The sequence below is a fragment of the Cottoperca gobio genome, chromosome 5 (genome assembly GCF_900634415.1).
Source record: "Cottoperca gobio chromosome 5, fCotGob3.1, whole genome shotgun sequence".
Classification (NCBI taxonomy): domain Eukaryota; kingdom Metazoa; phylum Chordata; class Actinopteri; order Perciformes; family Bovichtidae; genus Cottoperca; species Cottoperca gobio.
The window spans coordinates 4481298-4502779 of record NC_041359.1 but is presented as its reverse complement, the minus strand read 5'-3'; the positions used below and the strand labels follow the sequence as shown (position 1 = coordinate 4502779).

Sequence of the window (21482 nt, the reverse complement as noted above, 5' to 3'; positions counted from 1 at the left end):
GTACACGTCGAATAAACGCAGCCTATTTAACTAGGAAGTTTCATTAGTACACGTCGAATACATCAAGGCTATTGGTATAAAAATAATTGCATTACCATAATTATGTTAATTTGTAGGCAAATGTTTTATTTCATAAAATGGTGTTTATACATAGACAGTATGATTTATAATGTAAACCATGTAGGTGTTCGCAACACTTTAAGGCCACATTTGCAAGACATACATTATGTAAAATAATTTTAAAATGCTCAAAAATGTTAAGATGGTTCTGAATTCCAATGCATTTAATCATAGCAGGTTAAATAGAGCCTGGCATTTGTGATCTAATGTAGGCTACAGTTACCCAAAAAAATTATAAAACCTAACCATGTCCTTCTACTCATTTCCTACTGTAAAGTACTTTAGCACATATTATTTAGCAGAATTTTTTGGTTTTCTGGTTTAATCGAACCTATTGGAAAACTACTTACAAGTGAGATGCTAAATGCCAGGTTTACATTAGATATGCTGCTTTGTGATGTCGCAGCATAATCAGGAGAAAAGTGTGTATTGGACATATTGGTATTATATTAAATTTCTTCACAAAATGCTGTATGATAAAGTAAAAACATACAACTCTGAATATTTACAAACGGTGCCAAATGACAGAATACTCTTTCCATCAGTGGTGGTACAGCATCCATGCGTCCATTCTGTTGCAACTACACGGATACAGCAACAACAAAAATGGTTCCCAAGTGTATTCATCACTTAGTTATACAACAGAACTTAAGATGTGGAAGTGCAACTTGAGTCCTTGTACTATTCACAACTTTAAAAAACAGTTAAATTACACACACATTATGCAATGTAAAACCATGTCTTTTCAGTGATAGCAAAAGTATACTATAGCCGTGATTTTTTAATTTTACATTCATTGTTCTTTTTCATGTGGAAGTGACAATACAATGAAATGACTTGTTTTTGAAAGCCTTGCACAAGGCCATTGGAGTGAGAATAAATCTAAAAGCACTGTTCTCTCTGAAATTACTGATATTGCCAAATATTGTCAGTGTTTTGATGACTAAACCTACACATGACATGTTCCTTTTCCACACCACAAATAACAACAGGAAGAAGTATAGGGAAAAACAACAACATAAAGTGTTGCATGTGTAACATGCGGGTGTAAAGATGAGACGTGTCTCAGGACAGAATCAGAGCCCGGCTAGTAGTGTGGGACTTTAGTGAGCGAAGGTAGCGTCTTGCTTTCTCCGTCATTATGAGCTGGTCTTCAGTTTGTCCACAAACAACCGTCTCCCATTCTTTTGACATCTGAAGAGAGAGGAGAGAGGAAAAAAAACGTCACCTCAGGTCAAAGTAGAAATGTTCAAATACTTTTCCATTGATGAAGATATTCATTAAAAGGAACAGTTCACCCAAAAATAAAAGTACATGTTTATTAACTATAATCTTTTGGTGCGAGTTGCTGGGTGTTGGAGATATGGGCCGGAGAGATGTCTGCCTTCTCTCCATTATAAAGGAGCTACTGTCGATGGCGCTCGGCATCTACAGTAGCTCCTTTATATTCACACAGACAGGCAACCAATATCTCCAACACTCAGAAGCTCACACCAAAACAACTAGCTTGATAAATAGCCCTAAAGGTAAGAGGACAAATGAGTAATTTGGATTTTGGGTGAATTGTCCCTTTAGGGGTAAAGGTGGAACTTACCGGAACTGGGGGCACCGTGCTGGGAAATATGGTACTGTCACTTGGTCCCAGAAGGAAGCCCTGGTCCAGAATATTCTCATGCTGCTTACTGCAAAATGACGAAGAGTTGAGAGAAAGTATCACCGGTTCTTCCTGTGGTCGTAAAAGGAAGGACAAACAATAATTAGCATGCGGGAAATCTACAAACAGGCTAATAACACATTCAGACATGTTTTACCTTGATGGAGTGTTTGGCTTCAAGTTTGATGGACTTGCGTTTGGATATAGTCATCACCTGGCAGTCCACGACATCTAGGGCCAATGATTTTCGCACTTTCTTCATAGGAGGCCGATGCTGGGAAAAAAACAAACAAAGATCCGTGTCAATAGCTTCAGCAAGAATACCAATAATGAAGAACAATCTCTGTGTAAAATAACAGCGATAACAATAGGGCCAGGCATTGAGCCGCTTATGAACCTTCATTGTTCCTGTTCCAGTGTGGAAGCTACAACATTGGAGTTCGGAGCATTCTTGAATGGAAGCCTAGACATATCTGCTCGGGGGAAGCGAATGAAGAAGGGATTTCACACTCAGCTGCTCCTTTGCAGCTCGACGCTGACCAACAGTGGAAGACTGTCATTGAAATGCTTAAGATGCAAGGTGTGAAACTGTGAGTGTGACGCAGCGTGGAGTCCTCAACATTCCTACGCAGTCAGACTTTCACAGATTCACCTCCGACAGACAATCTACAGTTTAACTTACTGGCTCTATCTGATATGGTACTATTATGTATAAATGTTATGGTACGCCGGTTAAAATAGGGGTCGGGTATGAAAGTCGACTTAGTTACCATAGTTTTGCGTCTTTGCTCAGGCGGAGTCGAACGCACGTTAAGCAGGTCGATCCCAGAGTCTCGGAGGATGACCTCGTTTATGTCGTCTTCAAGGTTCGGAGTCTGAGGCTGAAGTGTCACAGCAGAAAGTTAGTGTTAGTGCAGTGCTGATAATCCATAAAGGTGAACTCGGCTTCTTAATCACAGACACTCACCAGAGGCTGCAGAGGCCCGTACTTCTCCATGGCATTTTTGAATGGCGTCGGAGTTCGCGGGGTCGTATAGAGCTCAAACTTGTGGTTGGGTGTAACAAATCTACACGAAGACAAGATGTGAACACTGAGACTCAACATTTAAATCCAAATCCCTCTGAATCCCTTATCAAATCTCATTAGGCTTACCTTTCCACATTTGCAATTAAGTAAAGGCTGAAATAACTACGACTGAAAGACGTCCGTCACCTTCTAATGGCTGAAGCTGTAGCCCGCTGTACATCACCTGCAATGTACTCAAGATACTGAAGGGATTCACGACTATGAAGTTCATCCGATTCAAATGTTGATATGAATCTAATTCTAATTTTTAAAACGGACACGAGATAATAAATCCCTCGTGTATATAGAGAAGAGGCACCACGCAGAGCGACCGGTCTTTTTTCCCCACAAACAATCTTTGACTGAATACAGACAGCAGCTGCAGCGAGCACATTAACCAAAGAACACACTTTTACTTTTAGCACTCACTGAATTCATTTCAATAAACAAGGTGAGGTGAGAGTGACGGGAGAAAGGAGGTTCATAAGAGATTTGTTAGGGAAACTTTGCTATTTTTCAACCGGGACCCACTTTCCCCATGTTTTAGTATCTAAGTGACTGATCCAGTAGTGAGGATCCTACAGAGAAATAAAACGTTGAAATCAGCTAAATATTCCACAAACACGAACATTTAGCTGCGCTTTCTGTACGCCAACAGACACAATAACAGACACTTATAGGAACAATCACAGCCCGTCAGTGGCAGGAGAAGACACGAAAACATGTACATAGTAAATAGGGTCCCGGATTAAGAAATACATACGTACATACATACATCAATGGATCCAAAATGGAAGCAGCTATTAGAAACCATCACTAGTTCGAGAGCACTCACACTGAGTTTTCCTTCTGGGTGAGGGGGGTCTTGTCACGCTGAAGCGGTGTAGTAACAATGGCTTTTTGGCTGCACACTGGCGTGGATGTGAGAGACGGGTTCTCCAGGTCATGAGTGTCCTGCTTGGTCCACATGTTGAGGAACTGGAACAGCACGTGATAATAGTTACCGGACCATCTCATGCGACATTATAAGCAGCACCAAAAGTATGTGCTACATGATCTAACAACTTACTTGAGATGGAGAAAAGGGCAAGATTTTGACAGGAGTGCTCATGGGAGTCATGGAGTTATTGGCATCAGGAGACAAGGCGATGCGTCTCCGGCTCTTGTGGTTCAGTATGGAGGGCGGCGTGACCCCTCCGGGAGAGATGGGGATGAGTTCCCCCTTGCTGTTTTTGCTTAACTCCTGCAAGGCGCTGCCCTCCAGACGAAACCGGTGGCGCTCTGGGCTCGGACTGTGCTCAGGCAGGTCAAAGGCTGCCAGGTTGCACCAGCCATCGATGTCCTGACGGCAGAAGCACATTTTATTTGTTAATTGGCCATCAATACAGCAGATGGGATGTCAGAGGGAAAATAAGTATGATCTGATACGATCTATTAGCCTAAACTGTCTGTCAACATCCGTCACTGAGGTATAGGCTACACTGAGTGCTGAGTTATATCCAATATTTTACAATGGCATTATAACTTCTTTGTTATTCTGAATACTGAGAGGCAGAGTAATTATTTGCTCCAGCTTTTGAATATGAATTTAAATGTTATGCTATGCTGTGTTTCTTTTTGTTGGTTATCGGAGCTACTTACCCCGTCCACCATGTCCAGCACTTCCTTCAGCGCTGGGCCAGTAGGGGAGAGAAAGCCCGAGCTGTCCACCACCCAGCTGGTACTGTTCATGTCTCCTGTGGTGTCGGCTTCAGTCTTGGGGCTTAAACTTTGCTTTGGAGAGGACGCAGCCTTTAAGGGCCCTGCTTCACTTGGGACGGCTTTAATCGAGGCTGCGAGGGGCGTTTCCTACAATTAGTGGAAAACGTACACATTTATAATGATACTGACATTAAAAACATGATACTGTTGTGTAATACATCCACTGACAAGAGATTCAATCCTTCAAAGCCACCCTGTATTTAAAGTGCTTACTGAAGAATGCGTTTTCTGCTCAGACTCCTTTTCTGGACCATCTTGAGAGCCACTGGACATCTGTGCAGTCAAAAAGCACAACTGTCAATACTGTCCCCACAATGCGATACTCTACTAGGGCTGTACCGAATAGTTCAAAGCTCCATTCATAACATTTACATTTTTAAATCAATATTCAAATGCTGGGCAGCTCCTTTTTTGCATGTCTATTCACGCTGTGTCAAACCTGGCATGTCTGTACAGCGGCAGATAAAGATCAGGCTACATTAATATTATTAGTAAGATTTGATTGGATTGTTTCTTCTCCTTTCCTGCTTTTTTGAAAAAAGATAGACGTAATCATTTCCAAATGTCATGACATGTTTTTATCTCACAAAATATTCTGCTTCAATCAATGCCGTTAACATTTAAAAAACAACTATTTTACTGCTGTTTGATCTCCCGACTGCTGCACATAAAGGAAGGCCTGTATTAACGGGGCGATCTAACAGCATCCATTAATAACATTTAGATAACCACAATAACAAAACAAATCTATTTTCTCCCCTTTGATTGTACAAAAGAAGAAGGCACTTGGTACATCCTTAACTACATCCATCTCAGATAAGAACATGGTAGAAAGATAGCCCACCTGCACATTTTTATTAACGCGGGCCGACAGCTCTTCAAGCTCATTCGGCCTAAAGACCTCCCCGGCATAGAAGCCCATTTCTAATTTGCGTTTGATGGTGGAATTCCAGTGATTCTTCACTGCGTTGTCCGTTCTGTGAATGTAAATATTACAACATGAGTCTTTTATTTCCACACACAAAACCACGACAACAGTGAAAACTTCCTCTGAGCCGACGTAGACGGAGAGTATTTACCTTCCTGGGAGCAGCTTGGCGATCTCGGCCCAGCGGTTTCCGAGCAGGCAGTGAGCCTTGTAGATGATGAGGTCCTCCTCTGCTGTCCAGGACGACTTCTTCACATTGGGGTTGAGGTGGTTGTGCCAACGCTCTCTGCACTGCTTCCCCAGTCTGCCCTTCAGATGCTTGGCTACCGTTGCCCACTGTTTGTTGCCGTAGAGATTTACAAGCTCTATGACCTGAGGAATCAGGGGAATGTATGTGAATTACATCTCATTTGGACTTAGTTTTTTTTGCACATCAAATGTCAAACCTCTGCACCGCTCCCTAATGAATCACTTACCTTCTCATCCTCCTCTTTGGTCCAAGGGCCTTTAACCAATTCTGGATCCAAGACCTTAAACCAACGGTGCTGACACTGGTGCTCACTGTGATTCTACGCAAGAAAAAACCAGCAGACACTGAATCAAATTTCTGGACATAAAGACATAGAGCACACATTCAATAACGAAAAAGGATAATCAAACTCACTGGTATGTAGTTGGCAATATATTTCCAATCATTTGGTCCCAGCTTTTGAACCAGCGCCTTGAGCTTGTCATCCTGTAAACACACACAAAAAAGCATGTTTATGCTCCCTGTCCTACAGAGCTCTTATTTACTTTGACATGGTCAGAAGACCTCGAGACCACATGCAAATTACAGGGACAAGTCGTGACATTCACCTCCTCTTGTGTCCATTTCACCTTCACTTTCCCACCGTCTCTCTGTTCTGCCACATCAGAATCGGTGTCTTGTTGCATGGCCTCATCCCCATCCTCACTGAAGAAAAAAAGATGTGCGCCAATAAAGCGGACAGTAAAAGCAAAAACTAGCACCCTGACCTAGTGGCCCTAAAGGTGTTGCGACTTGACAATCAGGTTTATTATTTAGGTCAACTGGGACTTTCCTTTACTCTCATATGCAAAAACTACTGTTTCATTTTAGTACAGTATGACAATAGACAGTGTCTGGGCGTTTGATTAAATACTGAACCCTGTTTATTGTAATTCCGCGGAAAAGGGCGGCACATACAGTCCGTGAAGTACTCACAAGTAAAAAGATTAGGTCAAAAAGCAAACCAACTAAAGCCAACTGAATGCCAATATTATTATAATGTCAAATGGTAACATTAAACTCTTATGTGATAAAATGAGAACTACTAATGCTACTGTTGGTTCGGAAAACAAAGATCAACATCTTACCCGCGCGGCCACAAAGACATTTCCCTCTGTTTTTCTGTTGTTTACGGTCACACACGGATATTTGTCCTGTTGCGGTTGCACGTCATGTGCATGTATATTTAGTATTGTATCGTCGTATTCTGCGTGTTTATTGTGTTTATGAGGCGGTCAGCGCCGGTGATGGAGGCCCGGTGCTGTTGTATTGAATGGTAAAGTTGCAGCCTGTAACCAGCTGGAGCATAGCGCCCGGGTTGTAATATCCGCGCTCCTGGATTTCTATCTCGCGCCCTTCTCTATCGTAGAAACAGGACGATGACGTTGATGCGCATTACATGTGCGCATTGGGTCAAGCAGCAAGAAAGAAAACTTCCAGCGGGGCCTTCAAAATAAAAGTGCGTGCACCCTAACCTAACAAAAAACTTCTAACGTTCATGTATAAACCCCATTGTAATTGTTTTATAAAAATATTGAACAAATAGAAATGAATGAAAAGCAACAAACAAAAACATGTCATTTTAAATATTAAAGCAAAACAAAAATCTCAGTTTTCAATACAAACGACAGAAAATAAATTGACAAACTCAATTATGAATCAAAAATACTAAATATTCTCTGGTACCAACTTCTCAAATGTACTGTTTCTTTCTTCGTTGTTTCATTGGTAATGTTGTACATAAAGTGTCATCTGGGAAATTTGGATGGTCTTTTTTGACTTTTATATACAATATATATTACTTTTACAACAATCAATACATTGATGCCTAATGTTCTTAACTGGAGCCCCATTTCATGTATTTGTTCACAAGGAAGTGCTCAAGAAATTGAATACAAAGTCAAAATTCTCTTCTTTAGAACAAAAACGTTTTATAGAACAACATACACATCATTAAAATAACATTTTATTTACATATTTAATAACATTTTAGTAACAAGTGATCATGCTTAAAATATATCTGCACCTGTACCAGGCTGCATGCTCCCCACCTCCTCCAGACTGATGACCTGCTAAGCCTCCAGCTGGGTCAATTAACAAGTTGCTCCAACAGTTTAAAATGCACCTGGAGCTCAGTTGACACTCACTGGCTCAATGAAACAATGGAGAAAGTGTTTGTCATTAAAGGTAAGAAAACTGGTTTTAGTCTCAAGATGGTAACATTCATTCATGTCTGATCAGATGATGGGATTCTAAATGGGATCTTACATTTTCCTCCAAGATATGAAAAGCTTTGAGTGTCCATCTCCACTGGAGCTTGACAGGAAGTTTTTTGGAGAACAGAGTTTGCTGTCTGCTTTGTCGCTGGAACAACTATCCACATCAAGAGTGTCAAACGACACAATGGCTGATGGATCTGACGGCCGGCTGTCCATCCTGGCTTCTCTCTGCCTGTCCTCGGACCCCATTTCTCCCCCTCAGGCCTTTTCGATAAACAACTTAAACGCTCAAGAGACCGACACTTGTCACCTGGCTGTGCCACTACAGGGAAAGTCCTCCACTCCCCACATGCTCCTTCCAAAGCAAAATGCTGCTTGTTTTGACCAGTCGTACAGTGATCTCACTGCCTCTCAAATGTCATGGGATCTGTCTTTGATTAAATCTGAAAACGATAGCCCCAAACCTGAGATGGAGTCCAGTGCTCTGGAGGCAACATGGAGTCCAAAACCCCATGCACAACCTTCACTAGCTGAAGTTTCTCCCTGACGTGGCCAAGAAACACTTTGCATGGAGAAAGTTTTAGAGGGAAGGAAAAATTAAGTGTTCAACTCTGATTGTGTCTCTGCATCAAGGATGACTCTACTTGGATTTTAATACACTGGATTGTAAATGTGAAGATATGATGTGCAGTTTAGATAGATTTAATATTCATAACTGTATGCTCTAGCACATCTGCAAATCCATGCTCTTCAGTTTCTTTGTATTTTTACAGGATTATGCCTTTTTGTTTTTCTTAAAGATTTTTAATATTTAAATAAAGTCTTATTGAATATTTGCTCAAAGTGGATTGTACTTTTATTATTATTTTCCCAAAATGAAAGTCAATAGAAATGTATAAAAATACGCAACAGTACCCATGTTGATACCCCACAACTACTGTAATTGTCTCTTTTACTACATAATATACTTGCATCTGCTTGTTTGTTACAGTATGTTGAAAGACAGAGGAAAATCTTTAAACTCGTTTCTTGACTTAAATCAGAGTGAATGGTTCCTCCGTGTCAGCATCATGCTCCTGCAAGAGGGAAATTCATTGTTAGACCCTCTCCTTCAATGCATACACTTTCTTGTAAGAGGTAAAGTTCTCACCTGATTGAGTTTCTTGAACTCTACAACCTGGAAGAAAATGTGTTCTAAGATGTGCTTGGCATCCCTCTGCTCTTTATCCAACTTTGGCGTCACCCCCAGAATTTCCCCACATTTCCGCACGTAGAATTCAAGATCATCGTCTGTACCTGTAAACAGAAACCATTCAATGACGGTAGTACCAGCAGTCCTATATCTGTTATCATTGTAGTAAGAACTTACATTTATTGGTGAGCTGGGCTAGGCGCACTTTCTCCGAAGAGAATGTTTCATCTAGATCGAACAGGTCAAGCATGGGGGGCGGCAAATCGCTTAAGGCAGGTGGAAAGACCTGAAAGACAAGCAAACACTGACTTAAAGCAAAATGTCAGGTCCCTTTTTTAAAAGTTCCCATATTGTGGAAAGTGAGATCCGTTAATCTTTTTAAATAAAGCAGGTCTAGGTACTCTATGAAAGAAAACGCTCAATCGACAGAAATGCACACCGCTTGTATTCAGTAACTGCTTTTAAACAAGCTGGCAGGACCCCGTAAGGTTGAGGTGTCACAACTAGTATTTCAGTCAGCGGGTGATTGCAGGTACACAAGACCGTATGAATCAAATGAGTTTTTTGAACATTCCATATGTTTCCAGTAAAAACTAAATACAAGCATGAACCTGGAGTTTAGCATAATATGACTCCTTTTAACATTTCAGTTGTGTACGACTAGAAATTGTCAGTTTGAAAAACATTGACTGGGTCAGGACTAAAACTTACAGCAGGTTGGAGCTGAGGTAGAGGCGTCTCAAACTGTGGCGTGATTAGCTGAAGTGGCTCGTCTTTGACATTAAGCTGCTTGTAAGCGCTGCAGAGAACATCATTTATATATATATTTTTTAAGCCAAGAAGAAAAACAGAGCAGTGATTCAAGGATAGCCTTCTCGAGTGTTGTTTGCATTCTCACCTGATGACTTGGGGTAGTGTGTCAGTTGACAAAATAAACAAAGACCTATCAAAAAGAGAGGTGAAGTCTCTGGGGTTTTCATCGCCTTCTTGTAAGCACACTCTGAGCTGTTCTGACAAGCACCCTGTGTCTGGCAACATGGTGTAATCTGTGATCTAGGGGGACAAGAAAGACGTTGACTCATCTAAAAAGACGATATTAGTGACGCCAATTTCCTGTCAAGAACACCTCCTCACCTCTGGGTCTTCCGCATCAATCTGATTCAGCTGAATATTATCAGCCATGAGCAACTGGAGCACAACATCCTGCAGTGAAAAAGTATAAAGAAAGTATATGTGGGGCAGGAGAACAGAATTCTATTCTACCTATGTGTTAGTTGACAGAAAACAAATGTTTAAATGTGAAAGACTCACCATGATTTTACTGTTCTCCTCTTTGTCTATGTATTGGTCACTGAACATGTGGCAGGAACCCAACACTACCAGTTTTCCAGCCTCCTTCATAAGACACAAGACATATGTCAACATCATCTCACAAGTATACATAATGTTTTATGGTCTGGTAATGAGTATGAAAACTAAATTTTGCCTCTGACCTTTCCTTGATGGAAGGCCAGGACAGGCCTGTTGAGGGGGAAGCAGACGGATCCAGTTGAAAGAACAGCCACAGCAGGCTTCATCACACTCAGTGTGGCACCATACGGGTACACAAATGTGAGAGCCCTACACAAATAAAGACAGCAAAGCTTGCGCTCAAAACGCCTCCATAACACGAAATGTCGTAATTCATGTAGAAGATAGGAATATACAAGTAAATCATTTACTGTGCATTGTTTCCAACTTTTTCATCTTCGATGATGCCTGTGACCACTTTGCCAGCAGCCCGACTAATCTCTCTAAACAAGAAAAAGACAGAAAATTGTGACTTTGATGTGCATCAGATTACAAAATATCTATTTAAAGGGCTAGTTTGGGTGTTTTGAAATGGGGTTGTATGAGGTACTTTTCCATAGTCAGTGTATTACATACAGCAGATGGCGGATAAGTAAGTCATACTACACTACTTTAAACATTACGAACTATCGCTTTATGAGTAGTACTTTCTTACAACTCCTTTTGGATACATATATACAGGCTACAGGTCTCTGTTGGAATATACAGTATGTGTGTGTTTGTGTGAGAAACAAATATGCTGTTAACAAACCTGTTCAATACACCATTGGACACAAGCGCCTCCTTAGGGTGGAAGTATTTGTAATACACATTCCTCACAACAGCATCTGCAGCAGTGATGAAGAGAAAGAAAACGGACACCAGATAATGTAATACAACTGTAACAAAAATACCATGTTTCTCCATCAATTATGTCAACTGTCAATCAACACATTTAAATATGCACCATTGTTGACCATTATTCCAAACTCTTCTAGGAGAAAGTTGATATTGGTGTCATATTTCATTTCTCCTCCTTCACCGAGCATGACCAGGACATTTCCTCCTCCGTCCAGGTAGTACTTCAGTACCTCCAGCTGAAATGAAATGGGACAACACTGTGACAACATGCTTGTGTGTGCAGAATTTGAAAGTAGCACAGAAAAAGTTAATTTGTATGTGGCTGGTAAGCTTCTTATTTCTAATATCTCCCACGATAAAAAAAATAAACTAAATAAATATGTTTTCACTTTAAGAATCTAGCTTTTTTCCTCTTGATACCTCTGATGCTGTGAACTTCTCCCTTGGACCTGCAGTTATCCACAACTTGACACCCTTCAGCTTCTCCAGAGACAGCTCTTCCTTCATACTGGGGGAAACAGCATTTCTTTTTGAGTGATTTCTCAAGATTACTGCAATACTATGAAACATATTGTAATTCAAGCCAAAGCAAATAGCCCTAGCCCAGCAGGCATGGTTATTTGTTTACACTACAAACACCTTACCTTTGGATTTTCCATTGAGCTCTCAGTCTTTTCTGCATCGATTTGTATCCATTATTCGTAGTAAACAGCTCTCTTTTTGAAACATTGAAGATGACAATGCTGTGCTGTTCCGTCTCCATTCTTTATAATATTTACTCACCAAAGTTTGCTCTTATTTGCATCCATACACCTAGAAACAGGTTGTAACTACAAGTTAGATCAACGACATGTTATATTACGTCTTAACTGCTCTTAATACATTAGCTATTTTAGCTAACTATGCATTGAGTTAACACGAACTTTCTAAGGCTATAAGCGATATTCACGTGAATATTTGGCCAATATTAACTTGCAAAAGTTGAAGTAACGTTAGTTGGTCTCTGAAATAACGGGTTCAGCGTCCACACGCTAGCATACTGTTAGCAAACATAGCTAGCGTTACGTTAGCCATGTAGTTAATAGCTAGGTGTCGTTACCTTATGTTTGCGTTCTGTTTGGTATGAATGTGTTTCTTTTCTATCCATTTGATTACATAGATTGTTAAATGTCCACCCGTGATGCTATGTAATCTTGAATTCACAGGTTGGCGTTGCCCAAGTTACCTCAAAAGGACTCCTAGCAGTGATGCATGATGGGAGGAAAGTGGTAACCAAGGGCGCTAACCAGATAGCAACCAAGTAGTGGGGTTAGGGTCAAACAATTGTGAATCGATTCAGAAATGCCGTAAGTGGATTTATGTAATAACGTAAATACGGCTGGAACGAATGGAAATATTAATAATTGCTGAATAGGTGTAAGGATATTATAATGCACAATAGCCTACTGAACATTTATTTGTCGTATTATTTTATTTATCTACTTACTGTCAATATATCCTTGCTGTTTTTGAATGTTTATGGACTTTGCACCCATATATAGACCTACTTGGGGGCATATCAGCTGATATTAAACAGTACTTTTCTACAAGTTGAAATACTTGTGTTGAACCCTTACACTTTATAAAATAGATATACAAGTGTAACTTCTAGAGAAATCCTTTTGAATAAAAACTTCATGTGCACTAAAGTGAACCAAACTTTTGCACATAAACTTGCCCTGTATATCTAATACCCATCTTTGCATTTAAAGCTTATCTTATCCTGACACTGTCATTTAATCTGTAGCCGTGTAAGGGGAACCGACAGGCCCTATCATTCAGCGAAAAAGTTTCCTGCCTAATATTTTGTGTAAAGCCTGTTATGCATTATGCATTGCACTTGCAAGTCTGCCAAGTTCTAAAATATATTTGTGAACAGATTCCATGGTACTATTGCGTAGGGAACAGCATGTACAATTTTGACATGTCCTGCTCTGCTATCATTTCCCTTTCTTAGTATCTCATGAAGGATCACACTGTACGATTTCCAGGCCGTCTTGCTCTACAATGATTGCTCTTATTTCATTTTCCATTATTAGATCAAATTGTATATTTCCTTGACCGTCCTACTCCACAATCATTTAAATTGCTTTACTCTCCAATGGTGGATCAGGCCATTCCCTTTCCTGCTTTATTCTCTAGAACAGGCAGCTATTCACTTGCCTTTTAGAAAACCCAAGGGACAGCTGCTGGTAGTTACATGTGCAAGACAGGCATACACATGCTCTGCCATCCAAAGTTCTACTTTGTAGAACTTTCAGACATTTAAAAATGTTTGAACATGTCAGAACTGTTAGCACTTCAAAAATTACCGCCAATCTTGACAGTTTAATTTCCCATACAAGCATGAATGAATAAGCAGAGCAGTGGAATCAATTGTGTGACTTGTCAAAAAAAACTCATCTAAAAAATGACAAAAATTCACCTTTACATTCGTTATGGACTAGAAATAAAATGACATGGTTTTTAAAAAATCATTCATTATTATAGTAAATATTCAATGTGTAAGATATGCCAGAATTTAAACTTAAAACATTAAAACAATGAATTAACATTATCAACAGAATGTGAAGAGGTAATAGTGTTGATGTTAGGTCAAAGACGTCGATGTGTCGAGTTGGAGAGATATCTACTGAAATCAGCATGTAACCGACAGTGCCGGCCCGTCCTGTCTAGGAGGTGATAGTGAGTCACTGTAGCTCCAGTCTGCGCTCAGACCAGAGGGAGAAGAAGTACAGCTGCCTGACTCGGGCGGACTCAGGGCTCGTCAACATCACAGCCATGATCCCTGCACCTTTTGATAGTTTGTTATGATTAAATCCAAAGTGGCAGAAACGAGAAAACGACTCCCAGAATCGCCTCGTCCCCACTGCTGCCAGGAGGCTGCTCTGACTCCCGCTGCTGGTATATAAGCCGTCCGTATCCAAGCCGGATTCGTTCGCACGTCTCCGCCGCCCAGACCCAAACCAACATACAAACTATCAAAACGTAGCGTTACACGGACCGTACAGCCCCCAGTGCCACAGCAAACACAGATATCTAAGCCCCACGTGTAGATTATAAAACAGCAGTGTTATTTAGACCGACTGTCAGAGTTTCAGCAGCTCTAATGAACTGACAGACACAGGAGTGAAGAAATACACAGTAAATATATCCACACTAGAAGAGAGTGATATATAGCTGTAGAATACAATATACAATATAAAGAATACATTATAATAATCAAATCTTAGAATACTATAAATATGACAAACTGCTACAACTAAAATATAAACAGGTTAACATCCTCTAATTGTTTTTTAATAACTGATGAGTTTGATGATTGATGAATTTGAATGGAGTCAGCAGTAGAGGTGAAATACTGCCCTGTATGGAGCAGGTTGCACACATTATACTTTTAAACATTTATGTATAAAAATCAAACAACAGTTATATGATTAGAGTAACGCATAGAAACAATCAAAAAGGAATGTGCTTATAGTTTGCTGGGCTCTGTGACTGGTTTCACTCTCAGGACACCCTCCTGGGAACACGAGGCAGCCAGCACCCCATCCCTTCTCCACAGTCGGCCTTGAACCAGTCCCCTGCTGCCCCCTGCAGGACACAACACAAACCACATGCTGTGTAATTAGCATAGCATAATCATTTAGACCTAATTAAAGTGTCATCCAATTTGTAAATGGGTACAATCTGGATACAATCAAATTGAACTGCATCAACACTAATAATGTACAACAGACCAGTGGCATCTGTAGATTGATAATCAACAACCAAAACACTATAAATTCATATAATTGCATGTGCATATATTTAGCAAGTGGGACCTCCATTACTTGTAGGTCCTTTCCACTACAGGAACTGAATGACACATTACTTTGTGTGTAGCAACTGCTTTTGCTTTAGTTTCCACTGCAGTCTGCCCACTCTGGGGGAGAGAGGGGGGATGACCTGCACACAATTTAGATTCAGTATAAAGGCGATACTCAGGCTACTCCACATGTGGTTTGCTGCAGTGTTCTGCGTTTATCCATGTGAACTGTAGAATGTATGGGGAGTGTTGGGAAAAACCTGTTTATAGTTTAATAAATGTAAGTAAAGTAAAAAAATGTCAACCAGCCGAACTACGCCGCACAACCGACGATGTGCAGACGTTCTTCTGTGTGGTTGCCGTTGAAAGAATTCAGCGAGTGTCCCGTTGAAGATGACGTCACGGCAGTTTCACGCGGAGAGAATCCCGCCTACACTGAGGAGATGCTATCTGTAGTGGAAAACTATACAGAGAAAAGGACCTGGTACCTGGAGTGAAGTGGAGTCGAGCTGTACCCATGCAGTGGAAACAGCATTAGTAGCTGGGCAGTGCGAACCCTACATCATTGTCTTTTCTCCTGAAGGAATAAAAGCTAAGAAATGATCTTCTCCCCCCAGTTTCTTCACTGTCACTTCTCCGTCTTCTTAAAATTCAGCAGCGGGATGTTTTTTGGACGTTACGAAGCAGAGAGAGAGAGCTGGACTGGCTCCATTCTGTTGACCTCCTTCTGCGGGTGGGGCTCTTCATTTGATAATCGACACTGACATTTAAAAGTCAACAGGGAATGTCAGCGCCACTTTCTCCCCCACAACTAAACTACACTGGGCACAATCGGCAACCAGCAGTGAATAAAAATGGCGCCGTTGGTTGCTATGTCACCTTTTCAATGACGTACATCTGAGACGTTCAGGTTTGTAAAACACGGGAAACAAAGCCGTTATGGAAAGCACCGGGTCATGAAGTTCCTATAGTGGAAAAGGCCTGTTTGTGGTGCTGTGACAGATAGATAGGAAGTGACCGACGTACTGACCTGCCCATGGGCTCTCGCACTCATACAACATCCACTCATCGCTGCGGAAAGTGGTGTGGAACCACATGGCGTGGTCCAGGGAGGCCGAGAACTGAGCCCTGTAGTCGGGATAAGGCAGCAGTGCTGTGCCCAGGAATGCAAAGTCTGATACATACGCAGCAACGCAGCAATGCAACTTCATGTTGCCTTCACCTACATAAATACACAAATAAAATGCATAAAGGAACACTGTTCAGACTGTATTACACATGGTATGTATGGCTTATATTTATATTTTCAGTCATTTTCATATTGCATATATTTTCGATTACATGATTATTTACCAAGCTTTGAATTTATTTTCTACTTAATGTTTAAATCTCTCGGTTTGCTCCATTTCTATATTTCGAGTATGTAATTGTGTTATATGCTTTATCTCAGCTTAATGTTCATTTGAAGTGTTAAATTTAAGAACTGAATTTAGTGTAGTGTAATTGAGTTAACATCCCCACCCCGGCCCATGCACCAGACCAAACCTCAGCTCAACACTACCGGTGGAGTATAAAGGCTATTCAATATTTGTAATGCAAATGTATATTTTTACCAATATAGCCTCGTGCTCGCACCCAGAACAGCGTCTTCGGCTCAGTTGCAGCAAGTCTGTAAAAGTGTGGTGGGTTCACTGGCTTTATCTCAATGGGGACCTCATTCGCCAGCAGTTTGTTTAGGCCCTGTTTGAATTTCTCTGCCAGGTTTGGTTTACTGTGAAACAATAGAAACAAATACAAATCATGACTGATGAACCAACTGCAAAGTATTTAACAGCCATTCATGACAAACTAGAACGTAAGCATGTTTGCTGTTGGTGGAACTGCTACAGATCGCATATTTCATTTAATGAATTTTGCAAACTGACCATTACAAAATATATACATACTGAAATTGTTCTGTGTTTTTATGTTGACACAAATGTAATAACCATTAACTTCCTCTGCATGCTTCTGTATGTTTGTGTCTATTCAAGTGCCTTGCTCATGTTGCTTTCACCTGCTGCACTAATAAAATAAAATGTTACTCTACCTGAGATTGGGGCTGCAGCTACGATTATTTTCTTTATCAATTAATCTTATTATTATCTTCTCGATTAATTATAATTATTATAGTCTATAAAATGTGAGAAAATAGTAAAAGGTGCATGCTATAATTTCCCAAACCCTGAGATGATGAATTTCAAATTATTTGTTTTAATTGATCAACATTCAAATATTCAGATATCAGTGTTAAGCCACATGTTTCAAATTTTACTTGAGAAATTCTACGATTAATTAATGGAAAATAGTTTCATTCATTTTCTGTCGACTTACTAATTGATTAATAACTAACTAAACTAATCTCAGCAGCTTTACCTGAGATAAAGACGAATAAGCTCCTCTCCAGTGAGGAGGTCTTCAGGCTGAGGGACCACCGGCATGGTGAACTGGTGCTGCAGGGGACTCGGCTGCAACATGTGGAAGGACGCTTGGCAGATAAGTATAGGCTGTCCATGCTGGATGGCCCTCACAGAGCGCACTGTGAAACTGCGTCCATCTCTTATACGGTCCACCTGGTACAGCACTGGAACCTTAGGATCCCCTGAGAAACACCCAAAAGACAGCTGTGGGGAACGAGAACTGATACTGACTGTGGCCACATCATTCCATTAGTTATGAAAGTGAGTTGTTTTGCTATATTTGTGACGACGGAACAAAGCTTACAAAAGTATCTGTAGCTACGGTTCTAGTTTTCTGTAGGTTCATGTTTTCTCTTCAAGATAAGTAACCATGAGCCCCTTTTTAATATTTGAGCTGCACTATCGCTGGCCAACACCATTCAAATATTGTTACATCTTACCTGTTCGTACAAAGTAGCAGTGGAGAGAATGGGCATAGAGATTATCGCTGACCGATTTGGCAGCAGCTACAAGGGCCTGACCGACTATTTGACCCCCAAACAAACGCTGACTGCGGGGCACCCAGTGGTGCGTCCCTCTGGGGGAAAAAAATAGAGAAGCAATTGAAATTTATATGATGTAGTCTCTAACTAGATGATGCTTATGTAGCTTTTACAGTGAAGGTGATCAATTTATGTAAAGTGTTAATAGACAAGTGTTTTGCTTCACCTCATCATTATGAAGTATACGTTGATTGCACAATGCGTGAATAATGACAATATGCCTGATTATATTTTTTCAAAGATTGAACCTTTAATGGTGTAGTTATATAACTACACAGCATTGTTTTGATAGGTGTTTTAGTAGTCTCTTCCCCTTGTGCGTGTAAAAGGAAGTGCAAAAAATGTACATTATAAACTTTGCAAACCTCCAGTGTAGATGTGAACTTCCAGTGTAGGCGTAAGTAATTGAATAGACATATTTTGATTTTGAAATTAAATAATTTAATGTCATTAGTGCTGGCTTTCAGCTTTTGAAAAGTGTCTGATGGTGTTCGTGGCCATACTGGGTAAACAGGTCCTTCATTAAAACTACATTAAGTATAAAAGTAAGTAGTAGTTATGTAGAATTGCCCCTTTCATTGTTTTGTACAAGATGCAATTACTGATGTGTTATACAAATGTAAGCTGGATATAAATGTAGTTGGTTGCGTTACAAGTTAAACTATTCTGGATAGTTTTAAGACCCTGTACACTATAACACACTCCCACAGGTGTTTTCTTGTATGACAAAACAATTATACACCGTTTCCATAAAAGGTTTGCAGAGAATCCAGTGGAATTCTGCTCAGAATAGCTTTGAATTGTAATATACAATTGAGAGCACTTAGTTTTAGAGAACATTAAAGGAAAAGTTTAAATAAATTGTTTAGCTGGACCCTGACTATGACCAAATAAAATCTCAAGTTATTCTTCTGCACAGTTTTGGAGAAATTCACATCCAAAGTCAAATTGCACTGTAGCACTCAGACCATTTCCTTATATATGAACCTCCCCTTATCAGGTTTGCTGAACTGTACGTTGGTCCTGTTCAGAATGACACGGACTAAGGCCTACAAACACCATTTTTAAACATAAGAACATTTCAGGTCAAATCCAAATCATTCAGTGCCACATTAGTTTATATTTACTCATAAACGCACCAAACCAAAATAGTTGTAGCCAACTGGATCCATTGTTTTAAAACCCTTAAGGACCCCTTCAGGAATGATGAGGCCTTCATGTCACTTGGGACGGGTGGGAAAGATTCCCATGAAATGCGAGCGTTCCCATCATCGAGACAGTTACAGAGTTGGAGATGTGACGATTAAAATACTGTGCTTTGACAAAATAACACCACATCTAATCAATGCGGGTTTAGTGACATCAAACGACTGTCTGTTTCATGTGATGCTTCAGTATTAGTTGGTTCAAGGTTAGTTTTTGTCGCTCTTAGGTATCCCGGGTTTTCTAATAGTAGGCCTAATTATGAATTGGACGTTGACGTGAACGCTATTTGCAAGTAGGAACATCGTCATGGCTGTAACCCCGACAGGATATGAACGCAGCATCTGAACTGTCATCATATGCCAAGTGACAAACTTCAGCCAGCTACCTGTACAGGTCAACGTCGAGCTTCTCGAGGTTTAAAACGCTGGTGACCAGGATGCTTTTGAGGTCCTGGGAATGCTGAGATGCAGGACTCTCCGAGCTTTCATCTTCAGGTGATTTCGGTAACACATTACCCCCTGGATAATCGCTAGCGCCACCGATGACACCCACTTCTCTCTCCGCCATGTTTTTTTATTCTTCTTCGTCGCGTTTCACTGTATTTTGCATCCTTAGTATCGCACTACTGCCATCTTCTGGAGTTAGTCAGATACCTAAGACTACCGTCTCTGATACAGTCTATGCACTTGAATCATTAGAACAACAGATGGCATGCAACATAATTAAACAAAGCAAAATGAAGAATATATGGAGCCTCAAGACATTAACACAATTTACTAATGTAAGGACGTGCCATGGCCTTCATTTATCAATATTGTCAAAAGTTGAATGTATTGGAAGCACCTTGCATGAGAACCTGTTAAGTGCAGGCAAAAGACTGCCATTGTAACACTGTATTTTTCATATTGATTGTAAAATATGTTTAGATACCAAAAGTGTATGTCACATGCTTATTAAGGATTGTAACATTGCTTATTGTTATACCAATAAGCATTTGACTTAAAATGAACATTAGCAAATAGATTCAAATTAGAGTAGGCCTACGGATGTAGACATTCGGGGAACTCACATGTTTGTGTAAAACAGCTGGTTTTGCTCTAATAGTGGATCTGGAGCTTTCTACATAGACAATGACAATTTGTAGTGGTATTTTCAGACATATTTCATAACATGCTTACATCAGTGATAAATGAAAAATGTAAATCTCCTATATTTTAAGGTCCTCCTTCTTGTATACAAAGCCCTAAACGGAACCGCACCAAGTTACACTGCCAACTCTCTAATAAACTATGTGCCCCCAAGAACATTACGATCATCCACTACTGGTTTATTAAATGTTCCCAGAAACATCCAAAAGAAAATTGGGGATGCAGCCTTTTGCAATTATGCACCAAAGCTATGGAACACTTTACCTGCAGACAATAGGGAGGCAAGCTCACTCAATATCTTCAAAAGTAAGCTAAAAGCATATCTCTTTACTTTAGCCTTTTAATAGTGATATTTTATATCTCTTTACTTTAGCCTTTTAATAGTGATATTTTATATATTTTTATCTTAGCCACTTTAAACTAATTCAAATGATTTCATACATTTTTAAGCTTGGTTTTCCTGAAGGAGGATCATTTAGTGTTGAGTAAGTAAGAAAGTTAAAAGTAAGGTTGAGAGAGCAAGAGGAAAAGGTAATGTCAAAGAGAAAGATTAAATCTGAAGCGTTGAAAACAATGGAAGAACATAAAAGACAGTTTATGTTATGGGATAAGGAAGCAGAGAACAGGGATAGGAAGAAAGTATGTGGATTATTTGCAAAGACAAATATAGATGAAAGTACAGACAAAGGGATTATGAAAATGTCAAAGAATATGTAAAGGCTGCTATTTTATCTGCTATTTTAATTCAGCTATTTTTATACAGTTTTAATTCTGCTATATTATATTATTTTAATTCTGCAATCTTATCTGCTATTTTATACTATTTTATATGCTATTTTATACTATTTTAATTTGGCTATT

At 40.0% G+C, this 21482-nt stretch overlaps 3 protein-coding genes across 5 annotated transcripts; all 3 read right to left on the bottom strand.

Moving 5' to 3' along the window:
- Window positions 1-105: 105 nt before the first annotated feature.
- mybl2b (v-myb avian myeloblastosis viral oncogene homolog-like 2b) lies at window positions 106-7195 on the bottom strand. Its single transcript, XM_029430703.1, has 15 exons — window positions 6907-7195; window positions 6388-6484; window positions 6194-6265; window positions 6006-6098; window positions 5681-5901; window positions 5446-5578; window positions 4815-4874; window positions 4482-4688; window positions 3910-4182; window positions 3676-3818; window positions 2742-2841; window positions 2545-2655; window positions 1932-2048; window positions 1715-1846; window positions 106-1314 (listed from the first exon to the last, which is right to left on the bottom strand). The coding sequence occupies exons 1-15, from the start codon at window positions 6924-6926 to the stop codon at window positions 1186-1188; spliced, it is 1908 nt and encodes a 635-aa protein (XP_029286563.1). The 5' UTR covers window positions 6927-7195; the 3' UTR covers window positions 106-1185.
- Window positions 7196-7724: 529 nt separating this feature from the next.
- On the bottom strand, window positions 7725-14685 carry ift52 (intraflagellar transport 52 homolog (Chlamydomonas)). 3 transcript variants are annotated; one of them, XM_029431915.1, is made up of 14 exons: window positions 12645-14685; window positions 12064-12232; window positions 11840-11927; window positions 11526-11655; window positions 11331-11406; window positions 10951-11022; window positions 10723-10849; window positions 10541-10624; window positions 10364-10432; window positions 10128-10282; window positions 9941-10028; window positions 9407-9515; window positions 9188-9333; window positions 7725-9113 (listed from the first exon to the last, which is right to left on the bottom strand). In XM_029431915.1, exons 2-14 carry the CDS (start codon window positions 12180-12182, stop codon window positions 9072-9074), a joined length of 1305 nt encoding a protein of 434 aa, XP_029287775.1. In that variant the 5' UTR covers window positions 12183-12232; window positions 12645-14685; the 3' UTR covers window positions 7725-9071. The 3 variants fall into 3 exon arrangements, with proteins under 3 accessions (XP_029287775.1, XP_029287774.1, XP_029287776.1); XM_029431914.1 differs by having other exon boundaries at window positions 12519-12655; XM_029431916.1 differs by lacking the exon at window positions 12645-14685 and adding an exon at window positions 12369-12462.
- Window positions 14686-14702: 17 nt separating this feature from the next.
- Window positions 14703-20095, bottom strand: acot8 (acyl-CoA thioesterase 8). Its single transcript, XM_029431913.1, has 6 exons — window positions 19859-20095; window positions 18166-18302; window positions 17682-17907; window positions 16880-17037; window positions 16297-16488; window positions 14703-15052 (listed from the first exon to the last, which is right to left on the bottom strand). The coding sequence occupies exons 1-6, from the start codon at window positions 20038-20040 to the stop codon at window positions 14934-14936; spliced, it is 1014 nt and encodes a 337-aa protein (XP_029287773.1). The 5' UTR covers window positions 20041-20095; the 3' UTR covers window positions 14703-14933.
- Between the last annotated feature and the right edge of the window lie 1387 nt (window positions 20096-21482).

Excerpts from the sequence above, each read along its gene's own strand:
- mybl2b (XM_029430703.1), bottom strand. The coding sequence starts at position 6,926 with ATGTCTTTGTGGCCGCGCGG. Across the intron at positions 6,099-6,193 it reads ATATTGCCAACTACATACCA|AATCACAGTGAGCACCAGTG; the intron begins GTGAGTTTGATT and ends TTTCTTGCGTAG. Across the intron at positions 5,902-6,005 it reads CCAAAGAGGAGGATGAGAAG|GTCATAGAGCTTGTAAATCT; the intron begins GTAAGTGATTCA and ends CTGATTCCTCAG.
- ift52 (XM_029431915.1), bottom strand. The coding sequence starts at position 12,182 with ATGGAGACGGAACAGCACAGCATTGTCATCTTCAATGTTTCAAAAAGA. Across the intron at positions 9,334-9,406 it reads AGCCCAGCTCACCAATAAAT|GTACAGACGATGATCTTGAA; the intron begins GTAAGTTCTTAC and ends TTCTGTTTACAG. Across the intron at positions 9,114-9,187 it reads AGTTCAAGAAACTCAATCAG|GAGCATGATGCTGACACGGA; the intron begins GTGAGAACTTTA and ends TCCCTCTTGCAG.
- acot8 (XM_029431913.1), bottom strand. The coding sequence starts at position 20,040 with ATGGCGGAGAGAGAAGTGGGTGTCATCGGTGGCGCTAGCGATTATCCA. Across the intron at positions 17,908-18,165 it reads CTGCTACTTTGTACGAACAG|GGGATCCTAAGGTTCCAGTG; the intron begins GTAAGATGTAAC and ends GGTGTTTCTCAG. Across the intron at positions 15,053-16,296 it reads GTGCGAGAGCCCATGGGCAG|GGGGCAGCAGGGGACTGGTT; the intron begins GTCAGTACGTCG and ends TGTGTCCTGCAG.